The sequence below is a fragment of the Mus caroli genome, unplaced genomic scaffold (assembly GCF_978045245.1).
Source record: "Mus caroli unplaced genomic scaffold, Mus_caroli_1 scaffold_13, whole genome shotgun sequence".
Taxonomy (NCBI): Eukaryota; Metazoa; Chordata; class Mammalia; order Rodentia; family Muridae; genus Mus; species Mus caroli.
Window position 1 is genome coordinate 87,777,645 of NW_028227268.1, and position 19,167 is coordinate 87,796,811.

Consider the following 19,167-nt stretch of genomic DNA (forward strand, 5'->3'; position numbering starts at 1 on the left):
CATTCTGGGAGGTTAAGGACCCCAAGCTGCTAAGGAGTTGACGTATGCATTTGGGTAAAGAGTGGACAGCTCTATCTTCAGACCTTTAATTTAGCTCAAGGCTGTTCTTGATGTCACTGTGCTGGTCACAGAGCAGTCAGTTTTGGCTGAGGCTCAAACCGCAGGGTCGGATTTGTTAATCTGAGTGTTAGGAGCACTCATAAATTTGTATATTTGTTAAATCTATAAGAAACGTGCATGCAGGAGACCCCTAGGTCATACTACAAGTGTTTCAGAATCTAGTCAGAGACGCACTCAGTCCCATGGAGAGATGACTAAGAGAAAATGGCTTTTCCAGGCTGCATCCGAGGAGGAAAAGTCCACTATGTATAAGGGATAGGATGGAATAAGAGAGTAAGATACTAGGAAATCTTACAACCTATGCATGCAAATGAAAGAATTCATTTGTTTTTGAGACATAGTCTGACTATGCTTTCAGGGTGGCCTCAAGTTCACCATCTGCAGGCTTCAACTTCCTGAGTAAGGATCATAGGCCTGTGCACCACACTTGGCTTCAAAGAACTCCTGAAGCACAATCTTAGCAGAACAGCACACAATTGCCCTCTGGTGTGAACTGTCAGCAAGTTAACTCTATAAAATCAGGAAAGGGTCTCTAGTACCCCATCTCTACATTGATAGGGATGTACATTGATAGAGGTTTCTCCCAGGCAGTGTTTATTTTACTATTGTGATGATCATTACATGATTATTGTGATGGATAGGACTAGAGCTAATGATTCATGGATAATTCAATTTTTTAAAGTGAGACCCAGGACAGGTTCAGTCACAAGAAGGGAGGGCTTTCCTTCTGTTAAATATTAAGTATAAACTACTCATGGCCACCTAGGAGGAAGTCATTATTAGGGTCTCAAATCAATTCTCATCTGACTCAACTGAGCCCACACCATTAAACACCAGTCTGTATTTCTGAAGCTCTATTGGTCAAGAAAGTGGATTCCTTTGCCTCCTCCCACACCTTTGCAGGGCATCATAATAAACATCAGTAGCATCAGAAGTGATCAAAAATTAAATTCACTTTCCAGGCCCTGACTGATAAGGTCTTATGAATTTTGAATGTGCCGATCGTGGCAACTCCAAGAGCATGGAGAAAGGACAGTAAAACACAGTCAAGCTCTAAATTACCTAGACTTCACAAAAAAATTAGAACAGTAGCTTAAATCATGCAGGAGCTATAGGTTGAGGGCAGTAACTGAACTTGTCATTTTTCACCAAAATTACTATCTGGCTGCATAATCATGCTGGGCTTTAAACATGAATTTGGGGGTACACAGAGTGCGAGCGGGAGAAGCATGGATACCATGGAGATTAATGACCCAAGATTTTAAATATTAAGGGCTATATTTATACAGCTCTTCCAGAAAGGATGCTGTCAAGGGGAGAGAGGAGCAAGAGCTCTGAGCTGCCTCACTGTGCTGCTGTCCACTTTTGGAATTACACTGAGAGAAAATCTTGTGTGCTTTAGCTTTTCAGGGAGATAGGAGGTTGGCCTCCCGAGATCTGAGGGTAAGCCTCCTGAGGCCACTGTTTCGTGGACATATTTGCTTTTTAACAGGAAAGGAGTCAGGAGACCCTCTCTCCCAGTCCCGGGAAATCAACAAACAGGCCTGGCATACAAGGAAAACAAGGATGGGGTCCATGCACGTTTCTCAGTCTCTGGGGGAACGAGAACAGCAGGCTGTGTACCGGGTGAGGCTAATGGTTCCCAACATAGAGAAAGGAAAAGAGGTCTCCCTCTGGAACTGTAAGCTTTGTGACAGGTCATTTCCCAAATCCAATTTGCCTCCTTTCAAATACTTCCGGGCTGAGTAACTCACAGAGAAGGTTCACAGTCATCGTGTGACTCATATAATCACGTGATTCCCCATGGCAGGGAAGATGCAGGGGTACTGTCTCAGGCTGCCATGGTAGGGAGATGCAGTCAGGGGTGTGGTACCAGTAACTGTAGGTAGTGTTCGTTTTGACCATGGATCAACTCAGATGACTGTGACTTTAAACCATATGCCCATATGTTGGGCACAAACTCCAGGACTAGCTCAGAAGGGAAAGCCTTTACTGTGGTCTCAACTGCCCATGTGACCTAGCCTTTACCTGTCCCTCCTAACAATCTTTACTCCTGAATCTCCCTTGATTACTCCTCCTCATTGGCTATGAACTACCATGCCCAATTTCCATGCCTTTCATTTGCCCCTACTGTTGCCTATGACAGTGTATCGGTTTCTAATACTTATTTCCTTATTGTCTGTGCTCTCCCAACCGAAGTAGAGCCTCCATGAAGGTAGCTTCCATTTTTGTTGATGGCTCCATCCAGATTCTGGCATTATAGCAACCATTCACTTAAGTATTAATTATATGAGTGTCTGCATGGTTGTAGGGATGTTAGTGATGGAGGTACAGGAGATTGTGAAGCCACTATCATATGACTGTTGATATCATCAAAGCCAAGGACATTAAAGTTGGCTAATATGGCTGTGGGGGTGGGGCAGCTCACGTGCTTCTCTCACAAAGATAATTTCAGTTGTCTCTGGTCAGAGAGGCTCTTAGCACTACACGTTGAAGCTCACAACCCTTTTGTTTTGTTTTGTTTTGTTTGTTTTGTTTTTCAAGACAGGGTTTCTCTGTATAGCCCTGGCTGTCCTGGAACTCACTTTGTAGACCAGGCTGGCCTTGAATTCAGAAATCTGCCTGCCTCTGCCTCCCAAGTGCTGGGATTAAAGGAGTGTGCCACCATACCCGGCTTGAAGCTCACAACCCTTACCAGGGGTATATAACACTTTCTCACAATCTCAGACCAGCTGAGACTTGTCTGAGAGGAGTGGATACCATCTATCAATTTCAGGATACGGAGTCCACACTGTTAAGGCCCTCTACCCAACCACCCTCCCATGGAAACAGTGTGACAAATTCTTCCCAAGGGAAACTCACATTCGCTTCAGTTTTTTGTACTGGGTGAAGGCTCCTGCAGGAATGGATTTGATGGAGTTCTGTTCTAGGCGTCTGGAGAAGAGAGCAGAGAAGAGCCAGTTAATCAACCACTTATCAACAAGGGACCACTGAGGGCCTTGGGGACAAAGCACAAGGGCACAGGGCACATATCCTGATTGTGGGAGGCAGAACAAACACTGAAATAGCCACAGCATTCAGCTTTTGGCCTATAGAGCATCATCCAAGGGCCCAAGAGCTACTGGAGAAAGCTAGGAGGACTTTCCGGGAGCTTCGATGCTTGCTATTGTCAGCTGCCTTCGGTGGCAGCTGTGTTCTTCAGAGAATGTTGCAGGAAGTAACTAGAACAGAGAGTTGAGAAAAAGTGCATATCATGAAGAGAAAGAAGAGAGAGATGGACCACAGGGCAGCTGTGTTTCCCTGCCATGGTACCACGACACTCTATAGGTGACATCCCAACCACACAGCTAATGGGCAGAACTGTCAGCAGCTCGCTTCATTCGGCAGTTTCAATATTGTGGAGAAACTGCCTTAAAGTCTCTAGGCTTCCAGTCTGACACTCCTCAAACCAACTGCCCGAGACCCTGGAAGTCTCAGACCCCAGGCTAGACCCCTGAGAAGCTGCTGGAAAGTGTATCACATACTTTATATGGACTTTCTCGAATGCTTCCACTCGTAGGACTCTGGGAAGAATAAGATGGTGCAGGTCCAGAGCCCAGAACTTCCTGGGGAGAGAAGGGGCGATGGGGACTGAGAGAGCTTTTGCAGTCTTATTATGTCATCTCTCAAATGCCTTCCCACCACTAAGGACTGGTATAGTGGGAAACAGGCATGAGCAGCAGGTGGGACACTCTATTATGATGATGAATGATACCAGAGCCTAGGCTGAGGACTTAGCATCCCAGCCCCATCCATCTCCCTTCTCCCGAAGGTGCAAATCTTTTCATCAACTCCTCATTTGGTGTGGCTGCTCCCCAAACCCTCAGCTGAGAAAACACAGAGAGAGAGAGAGAGAGAGAGAGAGAGAGAGAGAGAGAGAGAGAGAGACAGAGACAGAGACAGACAGAGACAGAGACAGAGAGAGCAGAGACAGAGAGAGACAAAGACAGAGAAAGAGAGAATGAATGAATGAATAAGAATGTTTGGAAGGGGTGTGTGGGGTGCCAGAGAGAGAGAGAGGGGAGGGACTGGCTCCCTCAGTGGCTATGTCTAGCGGATGCACACTTCTGGCAGGGAGGACCCATTCATCTTGAAGAGTAATCCCCGCTGCAGAGTGGGGGAGACAGTCGTATTAATTTGTGCCTCCACGATCTCATCTTCATTGGGGGAACGGAGTATTTGTTACTGGAACCGCTAATGGAGCAGTTTGCCAGCAATTTTGCCATTTCAAACAACATCTCAGCTGCTAATGTGGACTGGTTTGTCAGGCCTACCCATAACACAGACAAATCACTCTCTAGGCAAAAGGAAGGGGGAACGAGTGGGAGCCCAAAGAGGAAGGGCGGGTGAGAACGGAGAGCATCAGGGCTGATCTTTCTTGGCTGCTGGATGAACACGGTTTACAAATGAGACTGCCACAGTCTGTTAGCAATGCCTTTGTGCCCTGTTGGAGGGGGTGGGGAGGGCACTTTCCCGGGACTGCAGTCATAGACAGGCTGGACGGAGGCCCAGTTGGCTGACTGGTGGTGAGTCACCAAAGCTTGCCATTGGGACTGTGGGATCATGGGCTACTGGATACAGTCACCCGCAGAGGATGCCTTGACAGACTTTCCAAGGACATTCTCCTTTTCCGACTGAGTAGAGAATTCAGCAGGGAATTCTCAGCCAAGGCAATAGCTCCATGGATCTCTGGGGCACCACAAGCTCTCCAAAGTATCCTGTGAGTCAACTGCCACTCAGGAAAGGGACTTTATAGTTTTCTGCCTTTGGAGAGAACCACTGTTCACCAGGATAGTGACCCTTTTTTCTTTTTTTGCAGGGGAACTCACGTCTACAAGCCTGTCTATGTGAAGCAATGCTGGATATGAATTCTGTTATCTCTGTGCAGTTTACAATCAGCCAGACTCCACTTGGGCAAATACTAAGAAAGGAGCAAGATGTGACACCGGCCTCAAGGACTTTAAGACTCTGTTGACAGAGCTCAAGGCAGCCCACCACAGAATTGAATTCCATTGCTATAATAATCAAGATCATTATTATAGAGTATTATTATTAATGGTGTGCTGGCATTTATGTCTGTTATTTCTGAGAACCCTTATTCTTACGAGGAGAGCTGTACTGGCTCATTTGTAAACAAGGCGAAGGAAACCTGGAGGAATCAAAGAGCTTGTCAAAAAGGACACAGCGAGTCAGTGGTGGGATGAATGAGCCCTTTTCCTATCTGTCGGTCACACTGCTTGTCCATATTTATGAAAATGGGTAAATAGAGGCTTTTTCCAAGTCATGGGAAGTCTCAGACATTAAGGCCTACTGACATCATGGATGTCTGTGCTCAGTGGATAGGGTCTCAAAGCCGAGGGAAGATGGGGCAGAGATGAAAAGACAGGAAATGAACACTCGTCAGCTCTCTGGATCTGTGGGATCGCCATTCATAGACTCAACCAACTGTGCTTAAAATATATTAATAAAAAGGCATCTGATTCAACATGGAGAGACTTCCCTAAACAACAGAGTCTAACAGCTACTCAGTGTTGGTACTTAGAGAGTATTTGAGAGAGGACTTATAGTAACAGGAGGATGTGCACAGTTTATATTCATTTTATATAATGGATTAGAGCATCTGAGGACTAGGAGTTTCATGGGAGCTCCTGGAAGTACCCCCCATGAATATCTATTATGCATATGGAGTGCAAGGAAATGAGGTTTGAACAGAAAACAAGAACTCCAAGCTTAGACTATTAACCCTGGTAGAGACCTTGGCTTGTATCCTGCCTGCACTCCTCAGGTTTTTACTCCAAGAATAGGCTTTGTCTGTATTTCTTAGCCTTCTACAGGACCCTTAATGGATTGTCAAAGGCATGGCAGGCCCAGGTGGCAGCCAGCGAGAAGTCTTTGGTGATGAGGTAGTTGTGATTATCCCATTTTCCTTAAATAAAGCAAAGGCAAGGGTATGGATAATATTAAGAACTAACAGGTATCAAGTATATAGATGTTAGCTAGGCATTGGGCTTTAAGCTTTCATGGCATGTCAGACTTAATATTTACACATCTGTAAGGTGCATCGATAAGTTTTACCTCTGTTTTCTCCCTACCTCCTACCTTTCCTCCATTTTTTTTTTTTGACACAATCTCCTTATGTAGCCCAGGCAGGACTAAGACTTACACTCACCTTGCTATAGCCTTTCATATGGTAGGATTATAGGTGTGTACCACCACGCCAAGCCCTATCCCTAAACATGGAAGAACTGAAGCTCAGAGAGAGGCAAAGACACTAGTCCATAGTTAGGAGAGGCTAGAATAGGGGTTTCGGTCCACATTCATCTGGTTCCAAAGCCCTGACTCTCAACCACTAAATGGTTGGTTTTACTGAACCATTTATTCTCATTCACTGTCAGGAAAACTGGTCCTCCTGTCAGGGGAGCAGGAGGACACACATGGTACATATGGATGCACATAGCCACACTATCGCACAGAGCAAGGACCTTGAAGAGAGTGAGCACATCACTAGTCCTGTAGCTGGGAACAAGGAGACAACGATCGAGCCTCCCAGTGAAATGGCTTCATTGTAAAGAACAAAAGAAGCCTGCGCATTAGCAAAACCTGTCACATCTCAGGAAATGTCTGAAGCCAACAGCTGTTTCAGGGTTCTCAGAACTGGCACATGTGTCTTGCTTTGTCTAGCAAACATTCTTCAGGCTGCAAACAGATTTAATAGAGCCAGCATAAAAACAAACATACAAATCAAACATCTGAACATCCCCCTGCACTGGCAGAAAGAAAGGGAACATCTGATGGGGATTTCAGCCCCCTGCGTACCGTATTGATTTGCCCTGGTTGCTCAGGTGCTCCCCTAACAATATGTCATTTGCAAACATGTGACTGGACACAATATACGTCTGGCAATCCATAAGTCATCATGAGGGCAGACAGAGTACAGGGGTATATGTGGTATGGGGGTGTGCCTAGAAGTCACCCTGGAAAGGACATGCTGAAGCCATGCTGAGAGGCTGATGGTACTGGCAGCCACGGCAACAGGATGAACATCTAGTATTTTATCAAGAACTTTTGAATGTCAGACAGGGTGCCCTTCATATACTGGTTCACCTTTCCCCATCTACAGTGCCATGGAGCAAGCAGTGCTGTTATACTGTGTTAAAGTCCTGGAAGTCGTTTTGTTTAAGATCAATAGCTAATGAATGGAAGCCAGACTGCTGTGACCCAAGTTCCCAGCTCCTTAACTCTAGGCACTCCTATCGCAGGGTTGGGAAACTACCTTTATTTCTCAGTCCTTGCTAGCTAAAGAATGTCTTAATTGTCACTGCTCCTAGTCCCCCCACCCCCGCTCGATAACTTTTCGAATACTCACGTGCACATGTTATGCACTCACGTGCACATGTTATGCGTGTACATGCATTTGGAGATTAATGTTGGATATCTCCCTCCATCAAGCCCCACCTTTATTTTTTGAATCAGGGTCCCTCATTGAACCCAAAGCTCACGAATTCAGCTAGGTCGGCTGGCCTATGAGCTCCAGGTGTCTGCATGCTTGGCTCCTCCCCAAGGCTGGGGGGTATAGACACACAGATCCATGCTCTACTTTCTATACGGCTTGTGTGAGCAGTGGTCACTTTATGGATTGAGTCATGTCTGAGCATGTTGATTTGGGAACTCTTGTTAGGATATCAAGATCTGGGAGAAGGAAGGCAAGCCCATGTTTATTTGTTTCCCAGGTGATCCTGAGACACCCACTTGCAGAACATACAGGAACTGAGAGTGCAGAAGCTCACACTTGATGCTTGACTCTGCCTGGATCGGGGCTGAAGATAATCCCTTTCTAGGTGGACTCTGGGCCCAGCTTCGTAGCTCCCATTCCTTACTTTTGCTCTTAGCAGTGGGGTGTGGTCTCCTGCATTAATTCATGTTTGGTCCACAGCAAAGATGAAGAATGCGGGCAAATCTGACATATGCCATCTCTAATGGGCTGTCTGCAGAACACCTGGCATTGCCTATGGACCTCAGAGGGAGGAGCAGGCACAGTGCCAGACGCGCTCTTCTTATGAGATGCATGTGTGCAGATGCCACAGAGGATGCTTTTTAATCTTAAGGAAAAATGAACAGTGTAGGAACTTGAGACTAAACCATGTTATCGTAGGGCTTTGCTTTTCATATTCCACTTTTAGTAACTTCCAAAGGCTGTGCTAATCTTCTATATTATACCGCTTAATCCTCATGGGAAGTCTCTAGGTAGGTATGATAACCTGCACTCACCAGCGATTCCTGAATCAGACAGGAGATGTTAAGAAATGTGCTTGAAGGGCTGGAGAGACGGCTTAGCGGTTAAAAGCACCAACTGCTCTTCCAGAGGTCCTGAGTTCAATTCCCAGCAACCACATACATGGTGGCTCACAACCATCTATAATGGGATCTGATGCCCTCTTCTGGTGTGTCTGAAGAGAGCAATGGCATCCTCATACATAAAATAAATCTTAAAAAAAAAGAAAGAAAAGAAAAGAAGAGAAAAGGAAAGGAAAGAAAAAAAGAAAAGGAAAGGAAAGGAAAGGAAAGGAAAGAAAAGAATTGTTCCTGAAGAAAGAGACAAAAGCAGGATTCGTGTGCAAGGCTGTTGGCCCTAAGGCTGTGGACCATCTTCTGTCCTGACCAGTTTCTTCATTTTGCCAGTATCTGTTCCCTACTCCTTACCCTAACTTCACCCCACTCAGGCCAGTGCCTTAGAAGTCTGGTGCTCTTAAACGCTAACATGTCCAAGATGCCTGATTTCTACAGTGTTCTGGCTGTTGGTTTGATTGGTTGGTCATTGTTTTTTAATTATACAACTTGTGTAAGCTTCAAGTCTAGCTAAGCCAGTGTCCCCTCATGTCAGCTGGCAATGAGGTTGATACCGGGGCTGTGTGTTCCTCTCGAACATTCCCTTACAGATCCATGCTGAAGCCTACATCTCCAGTCTTTCCCCTCCAAGTCAGATTTCCTTCCAAAGAACACAGGACGCTGGAGAACATCACACAAGGATTCAGAGGACACGTGGGAAAGACAGAGCTGGGACTCAGAAGGTATTCTTCATACCAATGCTCCCTCGAGAGCTTTTGAAAGCACAGGAGGGAGTCTGCAGACCAAGAATGGAAGTGTGTGGGCCTCTGATTCTTCCCTGAATCTTTCCTGGCTGGAGGCTGGAGCCTGTTCAGAGAAAGGCCAGGGAGCTACGTGAACAGTGCCCTTGATGGGAGCCGAGTTTCGAGGAAAATCTACAGCAAACCCTTTCACTGTGGGTTTTCTGGAAGAAAGCTATTTTTAGAGAAATTGGCTCCGGCATGCGAGGAGACCAGCACATACTTCTCTGAAAAAAAAAAAAAATCTAAGAGAGTCTGCCAGGTTGCTTTGCATGAGAGATAGGCACTCCTTCCAAATGTATGGACTATTTCTCAAGGTTAAGGTGATTTAAAAGAATCCACAATGGCTACAGACTGAGAGGAGGGAGTGGGGAGTCTGGCTCCAAGCATTCCTAAGTGAGGAGATATAAATCTGGATTATAGGTGGCCATGGGCAAGAGGTAGAATTCTTGACATTAAAGAGAAGGCCAAGTTCTGATGTGTCTGGGCTGATAAATCAAACACACTTCTGCAGAGATGCCTTCCTCTCTTCCAACTCTGCTTCTCTCTCCACCTCAGATCCCGCATCTGCTGGCGTTCTGTCCCCGCTACAAGTTTAGCTGCCTCAGAGACTTTGGGCTAACCTGCTCCCAAGCCTGGGCATGGGTCCTGCTGGTGTTCACCACCTCACACTCTCTCTTGCACATCACCATTCCATCTACTGTCCTGGACCACAGGGACTTAATTCATCTGCTTTAATCTCCCAGCTTCGTCTAATCCCAGAGGAGACTGAAACAAGCTCAGGGAGAAAAGTCCTGTGTGATCCATCTGGTAGATGGTAGGTGCCCAATAAGCAGGGGCAACCTCATTATCATGTCTGCATAGATTTGCATGAAAATAAGCTACTCTCAAGTTCAAGTCACACCATACACAGCTATCCTCTGCAATCAATTCTCTTGACCGTTACTCTTAAAGAAACGACCGTCTTCATGGAGGGCCCTGTTCAGTAGGTGCCTCCTAGAATATACTTTCTAACTCTTGTTGCCACTAAGAATAGAGGTGGTGGTAATGTTGCAGTAGCTATGGTTGTGAAATAATGGTGATGGTTGACGGTATATCCTCTGTGTTGGACGCAAGGCTAAGTGTCTTACAGCCCGTGCTGCCAAGGAATCCTCTGTAGTTCTCCAGTGAGAAAAGCAAGGCTCAGAAAAGTTACTGGCCAGTGGCTACAAGCCAAGGCCAGAGGTAGCGTGGGGGTCTGCTGGAGCATATCATATCATATCATTATAAGCACTCTGTGGTTGTTGTCTTATCTTTGGAAAGACCTTGCCTAAGTTGTCTATTCCTGGTCTTTCTGATATTATAGGCTAGGTCCTTGCAGATCTTGTATAAATTTTCCAGAGAAGATAATCTATACAATGTATGTACGTATATTGTATAATACGCACATATTCTTTATCCACAGTGTTCATCACTTTGTAAGGTAAGTGGCATTTTTCATAACAGTGGTAAGGAGGCAGTTTGGATGCTGCTTTACAATGACAGTTTTGCTCAAATAGAAAAACGATCCCATTGTTCTTGACACGATGCCTTTATCTTGTAGTGGTTAAAAACTCAGGACTCTTCTCATACTAACATCCTAGTCTATCAATGTTTATGTTAATAGTCAACGTCCAGGCAAGAGTCCAATCAACGTTGGCCTATATAGGGTACACTTTCAATGTACGCATCTGCAGTTTTGAACTTCGAGAGACCTGAGCTGAGCTGTGAGCTCCACCCTCAGGGATCAGATGGGAAGCTGGAAAAGAGGAAGACAGAGTGGTATGGGGTAATGTCCCTGGATACAGCCTGATGGTTTAACCCGGACCTTTCCTTCAAGATCTGAGTTAGGATCTTGGCCAAGAGGACAAGGAAAGAAAATCAGGAGCAGGAGATGAACAAGGAAGAAGCCAGAAGGGAGAGGTGAGCCAGGACTCTCCAGAAGAGGATGCTCTCCCGTTCCAGGGCATAGCAGTGTGGACAGCTACAGCTACAGCGTGATGCCCCTTAGCAGGTGCTGGGAGGAGGCAGCTGCAGGAGCCACCGTGTGGTGATGTCACAGGGTGTGGATAGCAGAGAGCCCTCCTGCCTGCAGCGAGTGGTGCAGACAAGCCTGTGCCTTCTGGGGCTGGCGCAGAGAATCAGAGAAGAGCTGATGAAGACCAGAAGGAGGAACAAACCAGGACTCCACTTTTGTGAGCTGTGTGGTTCTTCCCATACCAACCAGGGTGCAACCAAAGTCCTTAAACTGCCCATGGTGGGCCCCCATCTCCCCTCAGCTCCTACTACCTCCCCCTTGCTTTCTGTGCTTCAGTTACAATGGCCTCCTGGTATACCAGACACACTCGCATCTTAGGGCTTTTGTACGGCACACCCCCACCTCTAACAATCTTACTGATAGTCATTTTGATTTTTTACCCTTGTTTCAACTCCTTTCCTTGCTCCATTCCCCATCCCCCTACCATCTACCTTTAAGATTATCATTTGAATTATTTCATTATTTGATCTCTCTAGAATATATAGGGCACAAAAGCAGACATCTTGCCTATCTCTTCAAGAACAGATAAACTGTCTCACAAACACACAAATGTAAGTGGTGAATGGACCATGTGTGAGAATGGCTTGATAGCAGAAGCCTATGAAAGGGAGAGGCTGAGACAGAGACACAGGGGAGGAGGTGATGGTGTAGCCAAGAGGCAAGGGACTCTATAACTTCCATATTAAGGGATTCCATCCCATGTTGATTCCAGTAGAAGCCTCCATGAAGCGATAATGGCAAAGACAGGAAACGAAGGCAACTGTGAGCTTTTAGGAAGGTGGCTCGAGGTCAGTGCTGAGTAATACCCTACTTGTCCTAGAATTTGACAATGACCATTTTCTAATTCACTAGGGAAATGGGCAAGGCTAAGTCACGTGGACATATCTTCCTGCAGAGGCTCAAAATTGTACACACGCCAAGACATACACAATCGTGTCTCTCTACCTGAAGATCTAAAGGACAAAAATCTCATAAGAAACGATAAGGAGCTATGAAATCAGTTCAGCATTTTCCTTCCTCTGCTCCCACCCCCACTGGAAAGGTCCTTGCCTCGTCCCTGAGGCTCCAGTGAGTGCCTCATATATATAGCATTTCATTTGGTTTTCACGACGACCCGCTGGCATGTAATACTGCAATTATCAGGTGATAGTGAGAAGACCAATGTCAACACAGAGAACTATTTTACCAAATGCCAAACAGAAGGCATGCAGGAGATCCAGGGTATGGACACTGTCTGACCCTAGTTTAGGGATTGGCAGATGCTTCTGAGGAGAACCAGGCAGAATACATTTTACACTGTGTATGCCATGTGGCCCTCAGTCATAACTACTCCATCCTGCCCTGAGGGATGAGTTAAAGTATCAACAAACAGGGATGCATGTGGACCAACAAAACTTGATTTGTAGCATAGATGAGATGGTACATTCACTGCCTATAGGCTGTAGCTTGCTGACTATTCTTGAGCTCATCTACACTCTTGACAACTAGGCTGAAGAAAGCCTAGGAGTCTAGAGAAAAGGCTCATGAGTATTTGTAATGGCTACATTTTACAGTCCAACATACTGATTGTCCACCGAGACTTGCTGTCAGAGAGGTTAGCTAACTAGGGTCTGAGGAAAGGCAAATGGCCACTTACATTTCCACGATGCCCTCTGGCAGGTTGGCAGGGATCTCTGTTAGTCCTTTCCCTCGACAGTCCACAATGTTATTACTGCATGAGCAAGCAGAAGGGCAGGAGAGGGAGTTGGCATTGCAGGCTGGAGCCTCCGAGTGGGGACCTGTGGAGCCAGAACATAACGGTCAACTCATGTCAGAGCTAGGAGGCTCCTGGCGTTGAGCCTCCTGATTCGCTTCCCAAGATGCAGCTTGAGTGTCAAGCAGTCTGGTGAATTACCATCAACCGGCATCTCCCTCTTCAGGGAGACTAGAGATAGATTCTGGCCTTGACCCCACTTTTTGCAGGTCATCTCACCTGCTTCATTATCCCACCAAGCTGTTTCTTTTATAGAAAGAGGAGTTCCCAGCATGTACCACACATAGAAAGATGCCATCAGAATCCTGAGGACACACACAAAGACCACTTTCTCATCATGCCCAGCACCTCGGAATTTTTGCTTACATCTGGCGATGGGATGCTGACAGTTGATGCAACTTCTATTCTGGGGCTAAAAGTTTCTGGCTGTCACAACCAAGTAGGAGGCTTAAAGTGGCAGAATTTGCCCAATCGCAGCATCGATTTTTGTCAAAGCATCGATTTTTGTCAAGTACAATGACCAGAAGTGACACCCAGGCCATATCTAAGTGGGTCCACGGAGGAGTCAAATTAAACTTACTAGATAAGAGGTGAGTAAGTTACTATATATTTTGGAGTCAGCTCTTCATTGTGTTTGAGCTGAGAATCAGTGTTCGTTTCAATATGATCAAAAAGCCAAGCAAATGGTATCTCAGGAGTTTATTTTGAAGACCAAACATATATAGATTTTGCTTCAAATTCAATTTGGATCCAAAGAATCTCCAAGAACCCTTATGACTCCCTTTGGTGGTCACATCAAACCCTAAGTACAAGAAACACATTGAAATGCTTTAAAGACACGGGCAAGTCTTTCCTGCTTTGATTGCCCAGTGAGGTAAGATTCTCAGACACCGAGTTTGTGTTACACACGTGGACAGAGTCCAGCAGTATCCTGGGTCCTCGGCCTGCAACTGTCATCTCAGTGTCTTTCCATATCTCCCTCTGAGCTATCAGAATCCAAAGGATACATAGTAAGGGCTGTGATTGAGCTCAGATGAACTCTGCTCAAACACTTCCCCTTGGGCTCTGCGGTTTTGGATACAGATTAACAGGGTAAGATGGAAAAACTCTGCAGGGGAAAGTAACAGTTGGTTTGGCCATTGTTCACTGGAGAAATTGAATCCCGAGTGAGTCTTGTTACACTGCTTGAATGAGGTGACCAGCTGAGCCTGCGGCAAGTCCCCATCTAGACTCCACCGTTCTAAGAGAATTTCACACCTCACATCCAGGAGTACCCATGGCCTCCTTTCTGTTGAAGTCAAATTGTGCCTAACACTCAATCTAGAATTCCCAGAATATGCCAACACACCTACCAAAGAGTCTTACTGCCCTTTACCTCATATAAACACACACACAAAAACTTAAAGATAGTGTCCTAACCAGGATGCTTAACAAAGTGTGCTGACAATAAGGACTTCAGAGACACCAGCAACACACTAGAGGACACAAAGGGTATCATGGAACATGTCAGACAAGCTGGTGACTTACACTAACACTCAAACACAAGTCTGCTCTTAGAGAGGAGATACTCTGACTTTATTGCATGGTAAAAGAATGGCAAAACAGCCAGCCATCAGGTGCGTAGCTGCCATTGGCAACTGTAGAGTACTATGGCCTTGGTTTGGATCTTAGTTCTTTTACTTCATTCATGCTTCTTTGTGCCTCAGTTTTCCTCATTGGTAAAATGGTGTGTGTGTGTGTGTGTGTGTGTGTGACTGTACCTAACATATAGCATGGTTTTATTCTGACTCATCCCTGCAATGCATGCAGAGGATCCACATGGAGGGACCCTGACCCATCACCCTCCCCAATAAGAGGAAACCTGGGGACAGCTGGCCTCTGCTGCCAGGCCTTTTGAATTGTAGATGACTTTCCCCAAGGAAAACTGCCAGACCAGGCTGTCTACATCAAGGGGCAAAAGCATGGGACTGGGCCAGGGGAACTGTCACACCCCAGACAGCTTCCTGGAGTGGGAGATGTTGGTCTGAGCCTGGCACGTCCACCCATTTGGGCAGAAGGATCTGAAGATGGCTCCCCTTTTGATCAGGTAAAATGGTACTTGCACAGAGCGCTTCAGAGAAGCCAGGGGGGCCAGCATCAAAGTCAAGGACTCCTGCTGGCAATAGGAGCTTGTGACATGGCAGTTTTCAAAGGTGCCCCTCTGACTTCCATATTGAAATGGATTAATTCTAAACCAGACTCAGGTTGCAGTCCCCTGGGAACTGTCTGGGTCTTCCCTGGGTGGCTCTTAGTCAGGTAGAGGTATACACCACATTCCAAAAAATGTTGTCAAGGCCAAAAGGAAAAAAAAAAAAAAGAGAGAGAGACTGTGAAAAAGATTCCTTAATCAGGCCACTAACAACACCTTTAATTACACCGAGAAAACAACGGTAATTATAGCCTCTGTCAGCACCCTGGGCTGGCAGATCTCCAGGCGGGCAGTCACCACCCTACTGTGGGGAAGCCATTACTCCTTGTTTAACCACTCTAAGATTCAATGTGATTGAAAGACAGACTCCCTCCCTCGGCAAGCACTTCCCTCTGACGAATGACTGAAGTACCTGGACAAGTCTGCTAAAGTCCCTGATGTGTGTAAGTGATGGAGGAAGACCCACCCCTTTGCAGTGTCTGGGCAGACTGAGGATGTAAATTCTATAAGGCAATGACCTTTTTTTGTGTGTGTCTTACTGTTGTATTCTCACTGCTTTAAACAGGCCTCAGCACAGGATGAACTTAATAAAACACACTCTGGATAATAACGATGAATGAATCGGTTTAGGAGTCTGGAAGAGGTGTGTGTGGGGTGTTCCCGAGGTAGGTGAGTGTTACTTGTGGGTGCCCCCCCCCCAAGGAAAGACTCCCTGAGTTTCTGAGGCGTTGGTAGGCAGAGTCAGGCATTGAACAGGAGATGGAGTGGCCCTGGAAGATGGGACCTGTTCTTTAAGTTCCCTTTTCTGTAGTTCGGTGCTGGCAAAGCCTACTGAGTACCTGCTGCTATGGCCTGGTATCTTGAGGCAGAGCAGAGCAGTGGACAATGGAGACACTGGCTTCCATTAAACTCTGAGGTCCTCATTGGAGCTGCCAGGCCACCTGACCTTTAGCAGAATGGATGCTATAGGCTATAGGTGATTTTATTCTGACTCATCCCTGCAATGCATGCAGAGGATCCGCATGGAGGGACCCTGACCCATCACCCTCCCCAATAAGAGGAAATCTGGAAACAGCTGGCCTCCACTGCCAGGCCTTTTGAAGTGTAGATGACTTTCCCCAAGGAAAACTGCCAGACCAGGCTGTCTACATCAAGGGGCAAATGCATTGGACTGGGCCAGGGGAACTGTCACACCCCAGACAGCTTCCTGGAGTGGGAGATGCTCCTGGCTGCAAATCCCAAGTCTTGCCTCCTCTGTGTGTAAAGATTCTGATAAGGGTTGCTAGAGGAAACCGTGTGCAACAAGGCAATTACAGCAGCAGTGACCAGTCTGGGAGGCCCTGAGAAAAAGGCCACAAGGAATGGCTGTTCTAGGCTAGCCTTTTGAGATCAAGGTTTCCCAGACCAGGGGAGGATGAGGCAGGAGTGGTCCCCAGATGACCCTTTCCTCAAGAAGGTTGTGTGGCTATGGCACAGGCACAGTAGTGCATTAGCAATCCCTCCTGGGCTCGGTGTACAGGGCATCCTCTCTAGTGTCCAGAGAGAAGAAAGTGTGCGCTATAACTAGAAGTGGTCCCTGCCCAGGTGCTACCTCATCTTCATTCTTCTCCTGACTGGCAAAATAGGATGGCTTTAAAATTGCCCATCCTGTGCTTGTCCACGCAGATGACAAACCAAACATCACTGACTTTAGTCTCAGATGGACCCACGGAGATGCCAAAAATGGACACTTTTCTTATGGCAGCAGCCAGCACCCACAAAATGAGACCTGTGCAGCATTTGGTGCCCTGAATATATGAGACCACTTGATCCTTACTGAATTCAGTTGTGATTTGGGCTCTGCCTCTTTCAATCCCTTACATTGCTGAACCTGAAGACTATGTAGCCTAAAGAAACTACCAGAGACAGCAGAGCTAACGAACAACATCAGGCTGGACGCATTTCTGTCTCTTCTGGGGAAAAAAAACAACCCCACCTTAAATGCTACTTTTTATTACCACAGAATTGAAAATGTGTGGTGCCTGGGATCTGGAGGTAGGCGGCAGGGCTGAGACATGGACTTGTGTAAGCTATACTATCAAGGGGAGAACGCACTTTGGTTTCTTTCTAATTTAAAAAAAAAATCTCACCCAGTAGAGTGCAGAGTAAAAATATCCAATGGCCTTGTGAGTGTGTTGAAATAAATTAATTCCAGTATTCAAATTAAGCTTCCCAACTGGCCTCTGGCCTTTCAAAAGCCAACAACAGACTTCAGTGACAACGGAACTCTGGCAATTACGGTGAGAATATAAATGAACATGATTTAAATACCAGAGGCATGATAATTTTGGAAATGGCTAAATAAACCTAATAATCTCATTCCTGCAATGTTCAATTATGGTATTTTAATTAAAACCTCCTAAGAAGAAGGGTGGCTAGACACAGCCTACCTTAATTATCTTTATAGTTAGTAACGGGTCTCAAACAGAAAGAAAGAAAGAGGATGAAGGAAAGTTCCTGTTTCCAGGGAGATAAGTATATTTATTTTTGAATAGTAAGAGGGGAAATTTATAGAGTGGCGATTGGATCCAGCATTGTTTAGGGGCACTGGGAACGAAGGAGATGTGTCCTTTACTACTGGAAGATAAGATTGATATCTTTATGAAAATATATTTCATATTCAAGGCGATGATAGACAAATCAATGGGCTCAAAGACATTCAAAGGGGAGAGATAATTGATTCAGGAGGTCAAAGAGTTAACACATAGCCATAAATTATGAATAATAACAGGTAGGAACACTATGAGATTAAGATGTTGGGAAAGAAAGAACACAAAGCTTAGGATACGAACTCCCAAATAAGTCCTTTAAATGAAGATGAGGAAAAAAAAACCTCCACAAATCACACAGCATGTTCTTCTCTAATGTATTACACACTTTGATAAAATCCTGATATGTGCCAAGGGACAAGCAGATGAGACATGGCCTGTGGGTCCTCATAGCCCTCAGGCTCTAGAAACAAAAGATATGAACAGAGAAATTCTTCAGTAGTCACTGAGGGAAGCCCAGTAGGCAGGCTGTACCACACAGAAGACACTCTGATAAAAGATAAAACAGAGACATATTCTCCCCCCCCGCCACCCCCGCCACCTGCTTAAAACAAATTCTCAATTGCTTTCCCCAAAGGAGGAAATAAATGTCTTAGACTGGAAGGGTAGAGCTGACAGGAGATGTATTTCTCTAAGTGCACGGCTAACAGAGTTCTGGTTAGCTGGAGAGATAGTGTGCCCATCTCCGGAGCTTCTGGGAGGTGAGGGTGGGCCAGGCTCGGATGGCTGGATTTAATTCAAGGACACTATCGGGAACTTGGGCAGGCAGGGCCTCCCAGTTAAGTCAGATAAGGTCTTTCCTATCTCTGGAGCCGCTTTTGAGGATGGTTTAGCAACCACTGAAGGGCCAGGAAGGTTTTCTCCTGTAGTTTTGACAGGGCTCTGGGGATGACAGGGGAGACTCAGCGTGTTCCATGCTGGAATCTTTCAGAAGTTCTTGCCCCTCACTGAAGTCTCCTCAGTGAGCAGTTAGGTTTGTATTTGGGCAGCTTTAGACAATCCCAGCCGGGTTCACGCCAGGCAGCTTTACTCAGGTGCCTTGCTGGGCTCTGGCCTGGGGTGGGTGGGCCTGCACCCTCCACAGTGGTACACAAAGGCAGTGAGGACATAGGACAGCCCTTCTCTGTGACCTTCTCCCCAGGGACCCCAGACTGGTCACTGCTGACCACACTGCCTCCTCAAGTATCCCTCATACAGAGGAGGTGAGATGTGGGGTTCACGCCTCTCAGATCTCTCGCATCATGGATGTGCCCATTCCTCGGAGGGGTTCACCAGATCCCTCGAGCACTGTAACTATC

The 19,167-nt window shown here is 46.2% G+C and overlaps 1 protein-coding gene across 4 annotated transcripts in view; it reads right to left on the reverse strand.

Moving 5' to 3' along the window:
- Slit3 (slit guidance ligand 3) overlaps positions 1–19,167 on the reverse strand; it is a 587,543-nt gene that overhangs the window by 116,305 nt on the left and 452,071 nt on the right. For all 4 annotated transcript variants that reach the window (XM_021178434.3, XM_029484039.2, XM_085829030.1 and 1 more), the window contains 2 exons: positions 12,977–13,118; positions 2,983–3,054 (listed from right to left, as the gene is read on the reverse strand). In XM_021178434.3, coding sequence (XP_021034093.1) covers positions 2,983–3,054; positions 12,977–13,118 — 214 coding nt within the window. The remainder of the gene's footprint in view (positions 1–2,982; positions 3,055–12,976; positions 13,119–19,167) is intronic.